General features: G+C 38.6%; 1 protein-coding gene across 8 annotated transcripts in view; it reads left to right on the top strand.

Annotated features, from left to right (window-relative positions):
- Window positions 1-19,390, top strand: part of SHANK3 (SH3 and multiple ankyrin repeat domains 3) — a 275,347-nt gene that overhangs the window by 204,444 nt on the left and 51,513 nt on the right. For all 8 annotated transcript variants that reach the window (XM_075208458.1, XM_075208456.1, XM_075208460.1 and 5 more), the window contains 2 exons: window positions 4,520-4,644; window positions 5,730-5,865. In XM_075208458.1, coding sequence (XP_075064559.1) covers window positions 4,520-4,644; window positions 5,730-5,865 — 261 coding nt within the window. The remainder of the gene's footprint in view (window positions 1-4,519; window positions 4,645-5,729; window positions 5,866-19,390) is intronic.

The following is a 19,390-nucleotide window of genomic DNA, read 5'->3' as shown; positions in this document are numbered from 1 at the left end:
TCATTGGAACACACCTGGGGGTAAATGTATGAACATGCGGGTTCTTCAACACCCGCGTGTTCAGCGTGTTTGGCGATTAAATTTCAAGCGGCGCTGCATTGTAAAGGGAAATGCAGCGCCGCTTGAAATTTAATTGCCGAACACGCTGAACACGCGGGTGTTGAAAAACCCGCATGTTCATACATTTACCCCCTGATTGTGAACTCCCACAATCTAGCAAACATGCATGTATATAGAAATGGAATTAATTGACATAGAATGCAGGCAAGTCCCCAGTTAACTTATAAATTTGTGATACAATCAAAGCAGTGTGATCACACTTGTGGTCTGATTATACCTTTGTTGAAACAATAAATATGACATTGAAGGGGTGAAATTATCTTATTTTCCTGCTGTCATCTATTTGACTACAATTATATAAAAGTCTGACGACTGTTTATTTAGTGGTGACCAGCCTTTCAAGTCAGTGAATTCCATCTAAACACCATTTCCTCTGTCTTAGCTAAGGGAATAACAGCATCACAGGGCTGGCTCAAAGACAAGGCAACTAAGGCAAGTGCCTTAGGCCCTAAAGCATTAAAGGCCCCAGGTAGGCTGGGTACACACAACAGAAAACCTCTCCGATACAGCATCTTTAACGATTTTACCAACGACAGAAAACAAAAACGTTTTACAAGATTATAAGGTTGTACATTTTGTATACATTGGAGGAATGGAGAAAGATAGTCGGAGTTGCAGAGGAAGACTTGTGTGGCACCCACATGTTCTTTTCACCTTGGGCCGAAGCGTTTGATACTATATCACATAAGAAATCACATGTGCTAGGTTACATGTGCCCACAATTCCCCCTTTAGACCAGGCTTACTATTCTAAATATTAAAAAAACCTGTTTTATTACCATTTACAGCACTGCGCAAGTGCTAAACTGACTCCTTTATTTGTAAGACAGAATAATTTTAGAGAAGGATATATATATGATGTTTGTTACATATGCGATATGTAGAGTATAGAAGTACGGAAATGGAAGTCACAGCAGGTGTTAGAAATGGAAGGGGTTATCAAGAATAGGAACAAACACAGAATATCCCCCAGCACACTGCTGTGAGCCAGTAAAAGATTTGTACTATTCTATTTGTACATGAAACACAAGAGTCTAAGGTACACACATTTGCAAATATATAATAAGCCACTTGCCATGTCATGACTTGCCTCTGCTGCATTTCGCTAAGTGTCTAACGCCTCAGTCACTGGTTATGTAATCAATTGAGATATTGAATTTTCATGTATGCTGGTTCAATCCACAAAATGGCTGTCTGCACACTGTGTAGGTGATACAAACACTTTAATAAAAATATATATTATTACAGCTCTATAATTAATCGGTAGTATATATGACCAAAAGTTTATAGCGCTGTGCACAGGATTGTGAGCAGCTATGTAATAATATATATAGAATATTGTCGTTGTAAATATCCTTTCAATTGTATTTTATAACTGATATTTTGGTGAAGGTTTTTTTTTTTACTTGCTTAAGATTTCACTTTCTTGGGCCTTTTAGGTAAGGCATACACATTCTTTAGGTAAGGCATACACATTCTTTAGGTGAGGCATACACATTCTTTAGGTGAGGCATACACATTCTTTAGGTAAGGCATACACATTCTTTAGGTGAGGCATACACATTCTTTAGGTAAGGCATACACATTCTTTAGGTGAGGCATACACATTCTTTAGGTGAGGCATACACATTCTTTAGGTGAGGCATACACATTCTTTAGGTGAGGCATACATATTCTATAGGTGAGGCATACAAATTATTTAGGCAAGGCATACACATTCTATAGGTGAGCCACACACATTCTTTAGCCGAGGCATACACATTGTTTAGATGAAACATACACATTCTGTAGGTGAGGCATACACATTCTTTATGTGAGGCATACACATTCTCTAGGTGAGGCATACACATTCTATAGGTGAGGCATACATTTTCCCTAGGTGAGGCATACACATTCTCTAGGTGAGGCATACACATTCTCTAGGTGAGGCATATACATTCTTTAGGTGAGGCATACACATTCTAATAGTGAGGCATACACATTCTATAGGTGAGGCATACAAATGCTTTCGGTGAAGCATACACATTCTTTAGGTGAGGCATACACATTCTTTAGGTGAGGCATACACATTCTCTAGGTGAGGCATACACATTCTCTATGTGAGGCATACACATTCTTTAGGTGAGGCTACACTTCTATAGGTGAGGCATACACATTCTCTAGGTGAGGCACACATTCTATAGGTGAGGCATACACATTCCCTAGGTGAGGCATACACATTCTCTAGGTGAGGCATACACATTCTCTAGGTGAAGCATACACATTTTCTAGGTGAGGCATACACATTCTCTAGGTGAGACATACACATTCTTTAGGTGAGGCATACACATTCTTTAGGTGAGGCATACACATTCTTTAGGTGAAGCATAAACATTCTTTAGGTGAGACATACACATTCTTTAGGTGAGACATACACATTTTCTAGGTGAGACATACACATTTTCTAGGTGAGGCATACACATTTTCTAGGTGGGGCATACACATTCTTTAGGTGAGACATACACATTCTTTAGGTGAGACATACACATTCTTAAGGTGAGACATATACATTCTTTAGGTGAGGCATACACATTCTTTAGGTGAGGCATACACATTTTCTAGGTGAGGCATACACATTCTCTAGTTGAGGCATACACATTCTTTAGATGAAGCATACACATTCTGTAGGTGAGGCATACACATTCTTTATGTGAGGCATACACATTCTCTAGGTGAGGCATACACATTCTATAGGTGAGGCATACATTTTCCCTAGGTGAGGCATACACATTCTCTAGGTGAGGCATATACATTCTCTAGGTGAGGCATATACATTCTTTAGGTGAGGCATACACATCCTAATAGTGAGGCATACACATTCTATAGGTGAGGCATACAAATGCTTTCGGTGAAGCATACACATTCTTTAGGTGAGGCATACACATTCTTTAGGTGAGGCATACACATTCTCTAGGTGAGGCATACACATTCTCTATGTGAGGCATACACATTCTTTAGGTGAGGCTACACTTCTATAGGTGAGGCATACACATTCTCTAGGTGAGGCACACATTCTATAGGTGAGGCATACACATTCCCTAGGTGAGGCATACACATTCTCTAGGTGAGGCATACACATTCTCTAGGTGAAGCATACACATTTTCTAGGTGAGGCATACACATTCTCTAGGTGAGACATACACATTCTTTAGGTGAGGCATACACATTCTTTAGGTGAGGCATACACATTCTTTAGGTGAAGCATAAACATTCTTTAGGTGAGACATACACATTCTTTAGGTGAGACATACACATTTTCTAGGTGAGACATACACATTTTCTAGGTGAGGCATACACATTTTCTAGGTGGGGCATACACATTCTTTAGGTGAGACATACACATTCTTTAGGTGAGACATACACATTCTTAAGGTGAGACATATACATTCTTTAGGTGAGGCATACACATTCTTTAGGTGAGGCATACACATTTTCTAGGTGAGGCATACACATTCTTTAGGTGAGGCATACACATTCTCTAGGTGAGGCATACACATTCTCTAGTTGAGGCATACACATTCTTTAGGTGAGGCATACACATTCTCTAGGTGAGGCATAAACATTCTTTAGGTGAGGCATACACATACTGTAGGTGAGGCATACACATTCTTTAGGTGAGGCATACACATACTGTAGGTGAAGCATACACATTCTTTAGGTGAGGCATACACATTCTTTAGGTGAGGCATACACATTCTCTAGGTGAAGCATACACATTCTTTAGGTGAGGCATACACATTCTCTAGGTGAAGCATACACATTCTTTAGGTAAGACATAACATTTTATAATTAACACAAGTTATGGGATTGTTGCTTGGTGATGCTAGTCATGTGAGGCTTCAAATTGTTAGTTTTGGAAATAAAATAGTAGCTTTTATGCTGGTCTTTAAATTATGGATGCTGCATGTGAAGGTAGGTCCCTCTTTCCTATTTAATGTTATACAAAATATCTCACAACGGACAGCACAACCCCTATTCTAAATCTAATATCTCAGAACCCAAAACTCATTAAACGATAGTTAAAGATAAAATCATACAAGTTCATGCAGAAAACCTTAAATCCAAACTTATGGTACAGTGAAAAAAAATCTTAATCCCACCAGTGGAGAGAAATCCTCAATCTAATGCCTGTCAGGTCACATGTAACATCCTGCACTTTTATCAATATGCATATAAAAGGTACCTTATTCCTGTGTGCCTATATACCGATATAGCCATTACTGGATACTGTTGATTCAAACTCCTTTCAAAACCTCCTAATGTGGCTTATTGTGCAGTTACTTATCTGAGTTCTGTTTGGCTTATAATAATGTCATTAATACAAATCCTACTAATTTTCAAAATAAATATTGTTCTTATAGCAGAGACCCCGATTGAGGAGTTCACACCTACACCAGCTTTCCCCGCTTTGCAGTATCTGGAATCTGTGGATGTGGATGGCGTGGCATGGAGAGCAGGTCTTAGGACGGGAGACTTCTTGATTGAGGTGTGAAATCAGCACACAGTAACATAGATTATTGATTACTCATGCTCCCTTTACTACCTCATTTATCTCTCTATTATTTTTGGCACATTTAATTCACCTCAGTAACATTCTCCCTTATTTTACTCATCTGAAAGTAAAAGCATTATCACTGTACATTTCTGTGTGTGCATTCAGGCATGTTGTCTCACAAACAAGCAATGCATATATTGGATAGTTCAACCCACCAGAAGCTGCTAAACCACTGTTACTTTCCTCCTATTTCTCCCTAAGTTTCCCTATTTTTTTTAATTTATTTTATTCAGGTAAATGGGGTAAATTTTAAAAGAAATAAGGGAGCTTATTTTCTTGTCTATGCTTCACACCAACCAACCACGATGGAATAGAAACAACTTTATTAAATTAATACAAAACATGATAAACCATCATTATAACATATAACAATCCACCTTATATAGCAAAACAGCACTATTTCTATTAAAAATCTCACTCCAATTTAGTAATGATCCGGAGGTGCACACTCCGGATTACATCCTTATTGGTTAAACAAAGGAGTTGGGAATGTCCATTTGAAATAGCTCTGAAGAGTAAACTTCAGTATAAATCCCACTACTGACTGATTGCAGACTGTATGTTTGGTATCCTTCAAACACTGTTCTCAAAAAATGCTCTAATCCTCTTAATGTGTGTCCAGCTGACAGATTGAGTTGAGGCAATATAGCAGCTTAAACAAGAGACTAATTTTGTAGTGTAGAAGTTTGTGGTGTTCATGGAGGGCTACAGCTCACACATGCAGCACTCCGAGACTTGCATTCTTCACACTCTTATCTCTCTATCTGCCAGTGTATATAACAGATTATCTATTCTTTTTGGTACATTTAATTCACCTCAGTAACATTCTCCCTTATTATACTCATCTGAAAGCATTATCACTGTACATTTGTGTGTGTGCATTCAGGCATGTTGTCTCACAAACAAGCAATGCATATTTTGGATATTTCAACCCACCAGAAGCTGCTAAACCACTGTTACTTTCCTCCTATTTCTCCCTAACCTTCCCTCCCCCTATTTTCATTTGTTTTATTCAGGTAAATGGGGTAAATGTTGTGAAGGTTGGTCATAAGCAAGTAGTGTCTCTGATTCGTCAAGGAGGTGGCCATCTGAGTATGAAGGTTGTATCTGTGAGTCGCAAACCTGAGAGTGAGGAAGCCATGCGCAGGAGGGGTAAGAGTATATCACAACATCTGACTTATTGTCAACACATCCAGTGACCTTCTAATTAACATCTTATTTTAGTGACAATAACAAAATGTTGCCTGCAGTCACTGGCTGTGTTATTGGTACCGAAGAGCAAAGTGTAAAATATAATAATATGTGTGAGAAAGCCTAAGGACAGGTTCTGGTTATTGAAAACATGTTACTGTACAATTTCTTTGTAAATAGAAAATTAAATACCATTTTAATACTGATGACATTAAATGGCACCATTTAATGTCATCGACTGAGAGAGACTAAATCATGAGGCGTTCATTGCCAGAGATGGTGTTACATGTTTGGATGTGAGGTTCACATAATCTCCTCACGTCCACACATATGATGCCCGGTTTGGCCAGGAAAGCATGCTGCCTTAGCTTCTCCTAGCTGATGGTGTTAAATGATGCCAGGGATAATCCTAAGCTAATTTATGGCGTACACAGTAATATAAGATGCTCTTTATATTGGACATATATTATTTTTATGGTCCTTATGCTATAATGTATCTCCTGCTGTAGATTATAAGTGCATTAGAAATTACAGGCGAGCAAAGCAGAAAGCTGAGTGTTTCTCCAGCCCTCACACAAGTCGCATGTGCAAATAGAATTTATTAGATAATAATGTTCACAAATAACTTTATTGGTGAGTTCTGATGTCAATTATAAAGCATTTGTGCATGTAACCCCTTCAGTGTATAGTTACCTACGTTCTCCTTATATCTAGACTTTGATAGAGTTTCGATTTTATTGACAGCATGCTAGCCCCTTCTCTGCATTGCTCCTAAGGTGCTCATATCTAAGTGGTTTTTTTGCATCACTGAATATCATTTCTGAAGTACACCTGGAGGTAAATGTATCATCCTCGGATTTTTTTCAACTCGCCGGAAATCGGCGACTTTGCATTGAAAATTTAAAGCGGCGATGGCTTGTAAGGGCAAACTTGCCTTTACAAGCAATCGCCGCTTTAAATTTTCAATGCAAAGTCGCCGATTTCCGGCAAGTTGAAAAAATCGGAGGATCAGTGCCGTAACTAGACATTTTAGTGCCCTGGGCGAGACAGGGCACCGGCGCCCCCCATCTAAGTGGGAGTGCCATTTGGCAAGTGGGTGTGGTCAACCTAATGTGGATGTGTGGCTAGCACTTTACTGAAAGAATTCTGTTACACATGTTTGCAAATGCATGACGCTATCTCTCGCTCGCTATCGCTCACTATCGCTCGCTGTCTCTCGCTATCTATCTCTAGCTATCTATCTCTCGCTATCTATCTCTCGCTGTCTATCTCTAGCTATCTATATATATATATATATATATATATATATATATATACATATACATATACACACACACGCAAACAGTGGAGGGATTCAAATAAATTACCAACTGGTTCTCGGCCAGGGGCTTGGACAATGAGGCTCAGCATGACTGCCGTGCCCTAAAACCGGCCCAGCTCATTCAGCACTTGACATCATACATATTCTCTGTGAACAAAACATTTAAGCTCTAAAATTTTATTTCACTGCTAAATCCCTCCATTGATTGTTTGTCAAACATAACGCAGTAGGTATTCCATGAGGCAGCATATTATTTTGGAACTAGTAATTGTTGTAGTGGTATAGTCAACATTTAAAAATTCCTTTCATCTACTAGTAAACTTACATTGCTGCAGAATCATAGTAAAGCACTTGCTTTAAGTCATCATACACAGTAGAAAGCCACCACAAACTCATGAGACATTTATATGTGTTCCTGGCTGACCCACGGGTGATTATATACACCAGAGAATTTTTCTTAAGTCGAGGAGAGGCATTTATGGCCCCATACCCACAGGCATTGCATCTGCATCAAGTCAAAAACTCAATTGGACAACTCATAAATGCAGTGCAATTGACATGAATTTCACATGCGGTATATTCGTTGTTGATATACTTTGGATACGTTTACAATCATTTCTGAAGTCATCCAAAATGCAATGCTTTTCCCATTCATTTCAATTACCTATTAGTTTCAAAGGGTTTTTAATTAATTAATGTGCTATAAAGGACTTGTCCTCTTCAACTGTAGTGCCGTCGCCCCCTTGGGCTTGCGCCCTGGGCGACGGCACCGCCCGCACCACCCTCGTTACAGCTCTGCGGAGGATGATACATTTACCCACTAATGTGCACAGCAAAGCCACTTGGTTTTTGGCGTACCTCCGTGGTCTTCCCAGCACACATTAAGTTACATGACTGCTTTCCACACTAGGGATAGGCAAAACAATATTTAGGAGATGCTGTGTATACATGGAACAATTGCATGAAATACCAACCTTCCACCCATTTATGTTTTTCTCCTAAAACACTGCTTGGTTTAACCTTATTTTAGTCTAATATAAACCATGAGTATGGGTGACATCAGGACTGCATTTATTATATATAATACTTTTGTGTGAAGCTTTTCACTATTTTGCTCAGAGGGCGCCTAGAAAGGTACTTCTCCGCCAAAAGTCTATACTTTATGAGATCTGTTTGGCAGAAAAGCGAATTCGCAGGTGCACTTTTGTAATAAAACAGTGCCCATGTACAGGGCACTGTTTCAAATAAGTAAATAAATCTTTGGGTATAGTGGAGTATTATGGACTCCTGGAATAATCTTGTTTCTTACCCCAGAGCCAAAGCGGGAAGGGCTGTCAGCAAAAGCCCCAACATTTTTCAACGCACTGCTAGTAGCCTCTAGAAGGGGGATGCTGTTTTACTGCCCATCCCCCCATAGAATCATTAGCTCTGTGTTTACTAGACTGAGGCTGGTTTTCAATATGGCAAGATGATCCTAAGCACAAGGTCTCTATATAAACGTGAAGGAATGTCCCTGAACGTGTGTCTTCTCCACCTCTTTATTTAAAAAAATATATAGTTTCTGCACTGCTCCACAAAACAACGTGCACTGATGCACTACTCCATATTTTGCTAGGAATGCTTTCACATTCTCACAGCTGCCTGTGTATACTGGTGCTCCTCTGCAAATGCGTCCATCTTGCTCCACAAACCTATGCACTCCAGCAGAAATCTAGTCTCATTTACACAAATCAAAGTGCTCAGCGGGTCCAAAGGTGTAATTTCACTGAAAGGCGGCTATTTTGTAAATGTCTTCCACTGACAGATGTGCATTTCATCAGGGATCACTTTCATGTTGAGTCATTGTAGATGGGACGTTTTCTACCAACAAACTTACATAAAAATGCATACCTCCCAAAAGTCCAGATTCAAGAGCCGTAAAAGGTTATGGGATTACAAATCCAGTTTCACCCCAAAGTGGGTGTTTCTGGGCAGGAAGTGTATGTTTCTGGCTGAGAAATGGTTGTTTCTGGGTGTGGCTTATTTTGTCCCGATCCCCTTTTGGGAGTTATTATAAAGCAAGTAAAAAAGTCCTTCTTACCTTTAAAATGGGGAGTAGATAAAACAGACCTGCTACCTATACAGAGTTGGACATTAAACAGATATATGGGCAGATACCACACATGTTTACTTTGACTGTAAGCCCATGAACTTGCATGGGCATGATCCTGAAAACATTTTGTAACATCATCCAACTGCCAGCTTGCAACACATTGGCTCTGACTGATCATATGACATCAGTGTCATGGGATCTTCTGCCCAGGCCAACACTACATTTTATTCAGGGAGGGATTGGTACCATTTTATAGCTGATTTTCCTTAACAATGTTTTGTGTATTAATATACATTGCAATTAGGCTTGTACTCAGGTTGTACTATTAATGTTATATTTTTCAAAACTGCATGACAAGTACACTTGAAAATCAAAAAGTAAAACCATGCTTGGAGGAAAGTATAAAAAGTAGGTATAAATATCTCTAACCATCAAATAGAGGACAAAGGAAAGAGAAGATCAAGGTATAAAATGAACTATAGCACCCTAAAACATAAACAGCTAAAATAGGGACTAATGACACAATTAAGAAAAAAGTGGCATTAAGTTATCAAAGATATTGTGAAATGTACCAGAGCCTTTGGATGCTTTTCAGACTAGGCCATTGCATATGGACACACCATTGTGTATTCATTAATAATAGCAAAGAAAATGCAGACTGGCATCAGGTGCTTTTGCCTGAAGATTGTTTTGGAGCACCACAGTGTGCGTTCTTCAGAATGGAACAACTGATTTCCTACCATAACCAGAACTACAGTATTATCTGAACATACTTCAGCACCACAGTGTGCATGCTACAAGACATAAGGGGTCTTGTTCATTAAGGAAAGCAAAGCAGAAGAAGTGAATAACTTTGCACCTTGGCAAAACCATGTTGCATTGGAGGGAGTGGTAAATTTGAAATGAGGGAAAAGATTTATAGTTGTGATAGGGCATGTCATAGATCAACTTTAAATTTCAGTTTAAAAAATAAAGCTATCAAGTATTTGTGTGCTTCATGAAAAGGTTGCCAGTATTATCCTTATGCGCAAAATAATAAACTTATTTGCACCCATTGCATTGTAACATGTTTTCCAGGAATCTACTCCTTTTTTTTCTTTGCTTTCCTTAATGAATCAGGGCCAAGGTGTTTAAAGATCTCAAGCAGCGCAGCCTGCTCACCACTTGATGCAAAGTAATTTCTATCAATGGGAGCCCAGAAATCATGGGAAGATAGCAGAGAACGTCAAGTTCTTGTGTTTATATCCTCTTACCGCTTTACTGTACTGTTAGATTTATAATATTTCTAAATTGTGGACACATCTACATTTTTAGCACCTTGTTTGCGTACTTGCTCTATGTTATATATATATTTGTGGCCAGTTACAGCATTATATACTGATCTACAGGGAGTCATATATCACCATTGATCTATCCACTCACTTATTGACATCTATACTTTCTGCTTTAACATCATTTGCAAACCAGCGAGTTTTTTGAGTCAACCACACATCTTCTTCACATTTTTGGAGTGTGTATTCGCTCCAATTTGAGAAGACTGTTTATATATTTTCTGTCCTTCTTTAAAATCTGCTATATCCAATATGTTATTATATGAATGAATATCTGTTATGTTTAATGTATACTGTTATAATGATACATTTTACTTTAGTTATTGATATGTTGTTTTATTTGCACTGGTGTTTTAGTTCCTATTTTTAATTAAGTATATGTTATTTTAGCTACATATATTTTAGGGTGCTGTAGTTTATTCTATGCATTGATATGCACTGTAAAAATGTTAATTTTTCACATTTCTTCCTTCTGTTTCGCTTCACTTCCACCTTTTAGTCTTATTTTTAAAAGAACTATTCCCCACAAACTTTTATTCATCACAGTCATGTGAAAGAAGTATACCCTCTTTGAAATCTATTTCTATAACAAATGAATAATATTATTTACAATGATTTATTAAACAAATGATAAACCAACAGGAAGGATGTGTGAAAATTACAGCCCACGATTCAGTTGCTTGTAGAACCACCTTTAGCAGCAACTTGAAGTAATCGTTTTCTGTAGGAGTTAATCATTCGCTTTTCATAAATTGTATTTGTGAAATTGTGGCCCATTCCTCCTTACAGTTACTTCACCTCATTGATCTTTGAGGGCATTTGCTTATGCACAGCTCTCTACCACAGCATCTCAATAGGGTCGACCTCTCAAATTTAACTTGGCCGTTCCAAGACCTAGAATCATTTTTCCTTCAGCCTTTCAGTTGTAAATGTGCTGGTGTACTTAGGATCATTTTTATGTTGTATAAACCGTCTTCAAACAAGATTCACTTGTTGGGGTTTCACGGTGATCTGCTTAGAATAGTGTTAACGATTCTGCTTTTATATAAATGTAGTTGCACTTCCTGATGAAGTGTACTTGATTAGCAGCAACTGGCTCAAGTCACCTTCTATATTAATATGGAAGCAGTAGGGTTGTACTTACTTTTTCACACATGACGTGTCCATGTTGGTGTTTTTTGTAAATTAAATAATTACAAAGTAAAATCTGTTATAGGTTATTTGTTACATGAGATTAAATTTATTAAGACTTGGCAAGGACTGGATGATTGATGTCCTGATATGTAAAAGAAGAGATTTGAAAGAGGGTATACTTTCTTTTTCACTTGACACATTTCATTGCCCTATTTTTCAAGCATTTTAGAGATACAATTGTCTTACTATAAAAAAATAATATATCGTCTACTGTTTTACATTATAAAAATAATAGAAGTCAGATATTATCCATCCTAAATACTGAAGTAATAGAACTAAAGAATTATTATGTGTAAATATATCGCTGGTGCTGTTTTTGTAAATATTATTTAGACTAATAGTTTATATGAATATTGCATGATATATCATTTGTGTTTTATATAACTAAAGAACATTCAAGGTAATATTTAGGTGAAAGGCAGCCTACTGTGTAGTGACATAAAAATGGAAGGAAAGAATAAAACAACACTTCGTTATTAATAATTTCCATCCACGGTGTGCCGTTAATAAGCTAGCACCACATTTGTATGGTGCTAAAAATGTATATTGTGTTTGTTACAGCATTATAGGAAATCACATCAATTCTGAAAAGAAGTAAAAAAAAGTTCTGAAACGTATAACAGCAGAATTACAGGCAATTCTTCCTCTCATATCACAGTACTTCATCTGTGCTTATGCCATCTGTTATCCTGTTAAACAAATGACCGTTATAGCAATAATTCTGCCATCTACATTACAATGGTTTTGATTATTATCCATTGCATTAATTAATTCTGGTTAGCTACAAATATCACAAGTTAATAAGTTGTTTCCTTTCATTTTTAAAGATCAATTGAAGCTCATTAATCTTGTACATCTAATGAAACCTCTATACTTTATGATGTTGAAGCATTCTGTGACACTCTATCTTGGTATTACTGGTTTTAATTATGCTGCCTATAATTCCCGGTTCTTCCATATACTTAGCATCTAGACCATATATCGTGAAATAACTAGCAAAGTGGATGCTGGTGCTGGATTTTACATACTTATATATCACTGTTCTTCAACCATTGTTGAGCAGTGTACATTTTAAATGTAATAGTTGAAGAGATGTATTGCAGCCTCATTTGCTTGCACCAATCACTGTATTAAAACATTCTGAAGTATCTGTAATCACTGCTAAAATTAGCAAAAACAACATGCAAATCATGTAGGATAATAATCAAGTTGTACCATAGCAGGCATTAGTTTCAGTAGCTCATATTTCAAAATCTTCATCTTTTAGACTACTTTTTCATCAAAACCCTACAGCTGATTACTAGTGTCTAAAGATTGTTATAAGTTTAGTATTAAACCTGTCTAAAACAACTATTATATCAAAATAAGATAAACTTGGATGGATAATTCTACATTACTGTAGTGGGGAAAACTCTGTTCAGTTTTGATGCGTTATCTTAATTTGTCATTTCTGAGTAGAAGTGATTTAGAGGGCATTCTGTATCTGGTGCAATTCTATCGTTTAATCCTATGGCAATAGGCACTGTCTGTTGGTGTTTCTGTAAATTATATTTATATAATCAGCGCAATCTGATGTCAGGATGTTCTGATTATACATCCTAATTAGTTTGCCAGCAGGCTGTTTTACTGAACCTTGTAACCGTTGCAATCGGTCACATGCTGTGTGCCGCACCTAAATTATGTCAGTATGTCAACATCTTATATGCTGCCCAAATAATCTCATAAATCAACATATATCATATGTTGGTATTTGAGATATTAGAAGAAGTTGTGGAGGCCCCAGTGCGCACCTGCAGAGAGCAGGTAACTTGATTGGTAGCAGCAGCTATCACAGTAAGTGAAATGGTTAGTGTGTGTTAATATAAAGACAAAAAAAAAGTAAAAATAAAAAAAAGTCTGTAAAGGTTCTATGTAACCTAAAAACATCTGTGGGGTAACCCCCGCTCACTGCCTATGAGAAACACTGGAACTGTTTACTGATACCTTGTGAAACCTTTATGATCAGCTACTGCATTTGTTGTATTTAGCACCTTCAAATTACTGCCTACTGTTTTTCCACCGGCTGGCCTCATACCACTCTCCAGTCTACCACTTCCCAACCGCTTACTCAACCTCTATCTACACAGAAGGTCAATGGGAAAAGTTGGACACAAAGGAAGCCACGGAATTTACTGCTCTGTATTACAGCCTTACTCCTTCCCCAGAGCTCAGGATTGCCATCAGACAAAGCACAGCATCAGGTGGCCCAATAAAGGAGACTTGGCTTCTGGTTACAATCAAAACATCTTGCACTTAGAGCAATAATCTACATCTTACGCCACAGGATCCTATTCCTCTATGGGCATTAAAGAGAGTCGGCCACATCAGGCAATCTGCGGCGTACAGCCTGCTACAGCCCTGGTTGCCATGTGTTAGGAACAAGCATATTTCACCTCCTGGATTCTGCCAATAAATACAGGCACCTTCAGCCTTACAAGACACTGGTCTAAGTTCTTTCTTGCGGCTAAGGAGGTTTTTGTGCCCTGAGGCCTGTGCTACATCATTCATCCTGGAGACTTCTTGTGCAGAACCAGCTTGTAGAAGAATAACCAGACTATATCAGCACTTCATCTCCCTTCGTAGTACCTGCATTGAATTACAATGCTGCCGATGCTGAACTTTGTGTAGACCATGTGGAGGCACACACCAGCCACATCACTGCATCAATCAAAGAGGCTCACTAGTTGCACCAGATCCTCCTGCGAGCAACTTCACCTCCCATCAATTATGGCAGTAAAGGCCTTCCTGCACATGTATCTCTCAAGTCCACTGCATCGGATATGACCATCCAGATGCCTACTCTCATACAGCTCACCCAGCCTCCATCGCTACTGGAATAATTAAATAGGGAGCAGATGGGATGGGTAAATGAACCACAATTAGGTCTACATCCACAGATCTGAACATATAGCTCCTGGCTTAGGGGTAAAGCAATTAAGAGCACAAACGGTGTCAGACAGTTAGCCCTTTGTCACTGAGGCTTTTCTCACCCCAGTGCTGAGCCTGTTTTGGCACTTTTTGGGCTGGTCACATTCCAACATCAATATCACAGAAGTGATGACGTAGTCAATTGCCGTCATTCTCATGGCGCTCACCATCAAGACATACTCCCCATTCCTGTACTGTAGTGCGGTGCAGTATGAGTATTAGTTTTTCAGCTTTCAACCCCATGAGTCCTTAGCACTTCAGGGGTAAATGTGATGGACAAGTCTCACTCATCCTTAGCACTGAAGGTGTTAAACACTCTCAGAGATTTCCACAACCTGTTTCAATTCAAAGCTTCAAAGAAACTAAATTAGCTGGAGATGCATACTAGTAATCCAGCAAAGATCCCTCATCTCTATTAGAGAGAGCACTTATACATGTGCTTATACAAAAGTTCTAGGCTCTATCATAAAGAAATATAAGCCTTTGTTAATTAAACATCAAGAAGTATACTCATTACAAAGGGGTAACCTTCCATATTAATTGAAATAATCATTCAAAGTGCAATATTAGGCGCAATAAACATTGACAACTTTTCTTGAAGACATTGAGGAAAGATACAAAGGAATCCCTAACTCAATGTCATTTGATGGTCCCCTGTCTTTTGAGATGCAGGAGCTAAACATGTCCAAGGAGAGAGGGTGGACTTTTTGAAATCCTACAACATCAGAATTGTTAGCCTTGAAGATTTCAACATCTCCCCAAATATTTGAAACCATACAGCAATCTTTTTCCTTTACGTAGCATCACTCTCATCTTTTACCTTTTAAAGAACTCTGCTCAGCTGATCGTTACCCCAAACACACCATATCTAGAATATAGAAGCTAGTAGAAGAAAGTCTCTTCCCAATCTTGCCTAAATTCCAAAAGGCTTGTGATAAAGATTTACCTATTTTGGTCAAAAGTCTATGGCTACATTTTTTTCAAATTATGCATGCAAGTTCTTATAGTTTTTCAAGTTCTCGAGAAGCAATTTAAAGTCTTGACTCAATGGTATAGGTATCTAAGCTAGTTAAGTAAGATGTTTCCGGGACTGTCAATCTCCTGCTGGTGGTGTGAGGAAGATTTGGGCACATCTTGCCATCTCTGGTGAGAATATATTAGGTTAGCTCCATTTTAGATCAATATAAAAGTTGCTGAATAGATCATGAGTGGAGAGGTTCCTTCCACAATCTGATTGAGATCTACATCTCAAGGTACAAAGGTTTTCTAAGACGTGTTTGGTTACACCAGTAAGGACATTGCCTCCAATGTCAGAAATTCACATTCACTGTGCACATGAAAGTGGGTTTGGTGATTGCATCATTCCTTAGTTATCTAATCTCCACCTCTGGCCTTTGAGACTATATGGAAGTTGCCTTAGTTCTTTGTGAAGTATTTAATAGTTGCTTGGTTGTGATTATTATTTTTGACAATTCATTAATACAATTTATCCAAAAACAAAATGATCAAAAGAATTAGAGCTATTTTGGACTTTTCTCTACCCTTGCGTCAGCTCCTCTACTACACCACTTACACCTCCTGGTAGAAGTTGGCGCATCTGATGTTGGATCAAGAGCTATCATTCAAATATATGATTGTGTACTCTACCTCTTGTTATTACAGGGAAACTTTGTCTCTAACTGCTCCAATTGATTTCAAGTTAGAAGGAGCAATAACTAGGTAGTCAGATCTATATGCTAGGGAATTTACCCTTTTGCTGCATTAGACCCAAAGTTAGAAGGAGCAACAGTTAGGCAGTTAGCAAGACACGGTATATACCAGTAGGATTGATTGCAGCTGTACTTGCTCTTACTATCTATCAATAGCTGGTTACCACTGGATGGGAAGCGGTTATCATACCGACAATCTATTACTATTTAGTACAGATTCTTTATTTCCCATGCAGTAATATGGCATCATAATAGTTCAAGAATATTAGACTACTCAGGACATATCCCTTCCTATTTTTATTAGAGGTGTTAATACTCAATCAGTGGATTTTAACACACACACTTGTTTTTAATTAGTACTAGCAGAATACCCGGCGTTGCCCGGGATTTAAAGAATGTTTATTTACAAAAATCAATCTAAATATTAAACATACATGTAAATATCATGTTAAAATTGGACCAGTAGAAGGTGAAAAGTGAAAATGTTAAACTGTATTTGAACTGTATATGATGGAACGAACCGATAAACAATTACTTCAAAGCAGCTTGATAAACTATATTTCTCGTTTCTTCATTTGGGGCAAATACATACAAATTTCTTGGTGATTCAACTCTTGAGCACACAACGTAAAATTGTCTAAGAGAAAAGCAAGGTTATTCCAAGTTGACTCCAGCTACATGTAAAGATTGTCCTTGGGCCTTATTGATAGACATGGCAAAAGCTAAACGAACTGGAAATTGTAGACTCTTAAATTGAAATGGCATATCAGATGGAATGAGAGGTATGCGTGGAATGAAAGCATTGTCACCTTTTGCACAGCCTGTCAAAATAGTTGCTTCAATGACATGAGAATTGAGCTTTTGGACTACTAATCTTGTACCGTTACAAAGTCTTGGAGGATTTAAATTTCTGAGAAGCATAATGGGTGATCCAATCTTCAGTACCAGGTTATGCAGTGACATTCCGGGAGGTTCTAAAGAGTTTAAAAATTCAGTAGGATAGTGCACAGCCTCATTTTGTTCAACAACGGTATCTATTGATTTGTATAATATGTCTTCTCCAGGCAACTCTTCTTGAATCTTTAAGTTGATGTTGTTTACACAATTATTTTAGTTACTGGATGAAGCAGCATTAAACCATTCCCAAATACCCGACGTTGCCCGGGATTTAAAGAATTTTAAGACACAACTGCGTTACAAAGTGTTTCTCTGAGTATGAAGAGACCAGTTACTGGATGAAGCGGCATTAAACCATTCCCAATATTTAAGAAATGATCAGCAAACTGACCGTCCATTGTGTTGCCATGCAGAGAAACTCTCATATTTGTGGTTAGTCGCAAAGTGCGAACATGCCTGCAAAGATGTGATGATTTAAGGCATGCATTAATTTCATCCGCCATTGTTCCTTTTGGAATGAACGGCAATGTTTGTCCAAAATTTCCAGCCAATACAACAGTGACTCCACCCATTAGTAAATCATTGCCTCTTAAAAATTGAAGTGTTTGATTGAGGGCCTGTAAAGCATTTTTGTGTGACATGGTGCATTTATCCCATACAATGACCTGACATTGCTGCAGAATCTGAGTTTTTTCTGTTCGTTTAGTGATATTGCAGACGGGAGTTTCACTTCGGGCCAGATTAAGCGGTAACTTGAAAGCTGAATGTGCTGTTCTTCCACCAGGGAGCAAAGTTGCAGCAATTCCAGAAGAGGCCACAGCAATAGCTATCTTGGAATGTACTCGAATTTTAGCAAGTAACAACTTGATGAGAAACGTCTTACCTGTTCCTCCGGGTGCATCCAGAAAAAATATATTTCCCCTTTTTTTTGGAACTTCTTCCAAGACATTGTTCCAGACATTCCAGAGTTATGGTCGTTTTAGATGATTTTTAGATGTTACCCCCTTCGCCACCCCCACCCTTAGGAGTGCTAGGGGTGTCTTGCCCCCACAATATTTGTTGTCAGACTGTAAGTCATATGTGTACCAGGTTTGGTGTAAATTGTTCCAGACATTCCAGAGTTATGGTCGTTTTCGATGATTTTTAGGTGTTACCCCCCTCGCCACCCCCACCCTTAGGAGTGCTAGGGGTGTCTTGCCCCCACAATATTTGTTGTCAGACTGTAAGTCATATGTGTACCAGGTTTGGTGTAAATTGTTACAGACATTCCAGAGTTATGGTCGTTTTCCATGATTTTTAGGTGTTACCCCCCTCGCCACCCCAACCCTTAGGAGTGCTAGGGGTGTCTTGCCCCCACAATATTTGTTGTCAGACTGTAAGTCATATGTGTACCAGGTTTGGTGTAAATTGTTCCAGACATTCCAGAGTTATGGTCCTTTTCGATGATTTTTAGGTGTTACCCCCCTCGCCACCCCCACCCTTAGGAGTGCTAGGGGTGTCTTGCCCCCACAATATTTGTTGTCAGACTGTAAGTCATATGTGTACCAGGTTTGGTGTAAATTGTTCCAAACATTCCAGAGTTATGGTCGTTTTCGATGATTTTTAGGTGTTACCCCCCGCGCCACCCCCACCCTTAGGAGTGCTAGGGGTGTCTTGCCCCCACAATATTTGTTGTCAGACTGTAAGTCATATGTGTACCAGGTTTGGTGTAAATTGTTCCAAACATTCCAGAGTTATGGTCGTTTTCGATGATTTTTAGGTGTTACCCCCCCTCGCCACCCCCACCCTTAGGAGTGCTAGGGGTGTCTTGCCCCCACAATATTTGTTGTCAGACTGTAAGTCATATGTGTACCAGGTTTGGTGTAAATTGTTCCAGACATTCCAGAGTTATGGTCATTTTCCATGATTTTTAGGTGTTACCCCCCTCGCCACCCCCACCCTTAGGAGTGCTAGGGGTGTCTTGCCCCCACAATAT

Source organism: Mixophyes fleayi, chromosome 4 (genome assembly GCF_038048845.1).
Source record: "Mixophyes fleayi isolate aMixFle1 chromosome 4, aMixFle1.hap1, whole genome shotgun sequence".
Lineage (NCBI taxonomy): Eukaryota > Metazoa > Chordata > Amphibia > Anura > Limnodynastidae > Mixophyes > Mixophyes fleayi.
The sequence above is the reverse complement of the archived record's forward strand: the minus strand, read 5'-3'. Positions and strand labels throughout refer to the sequence as shown.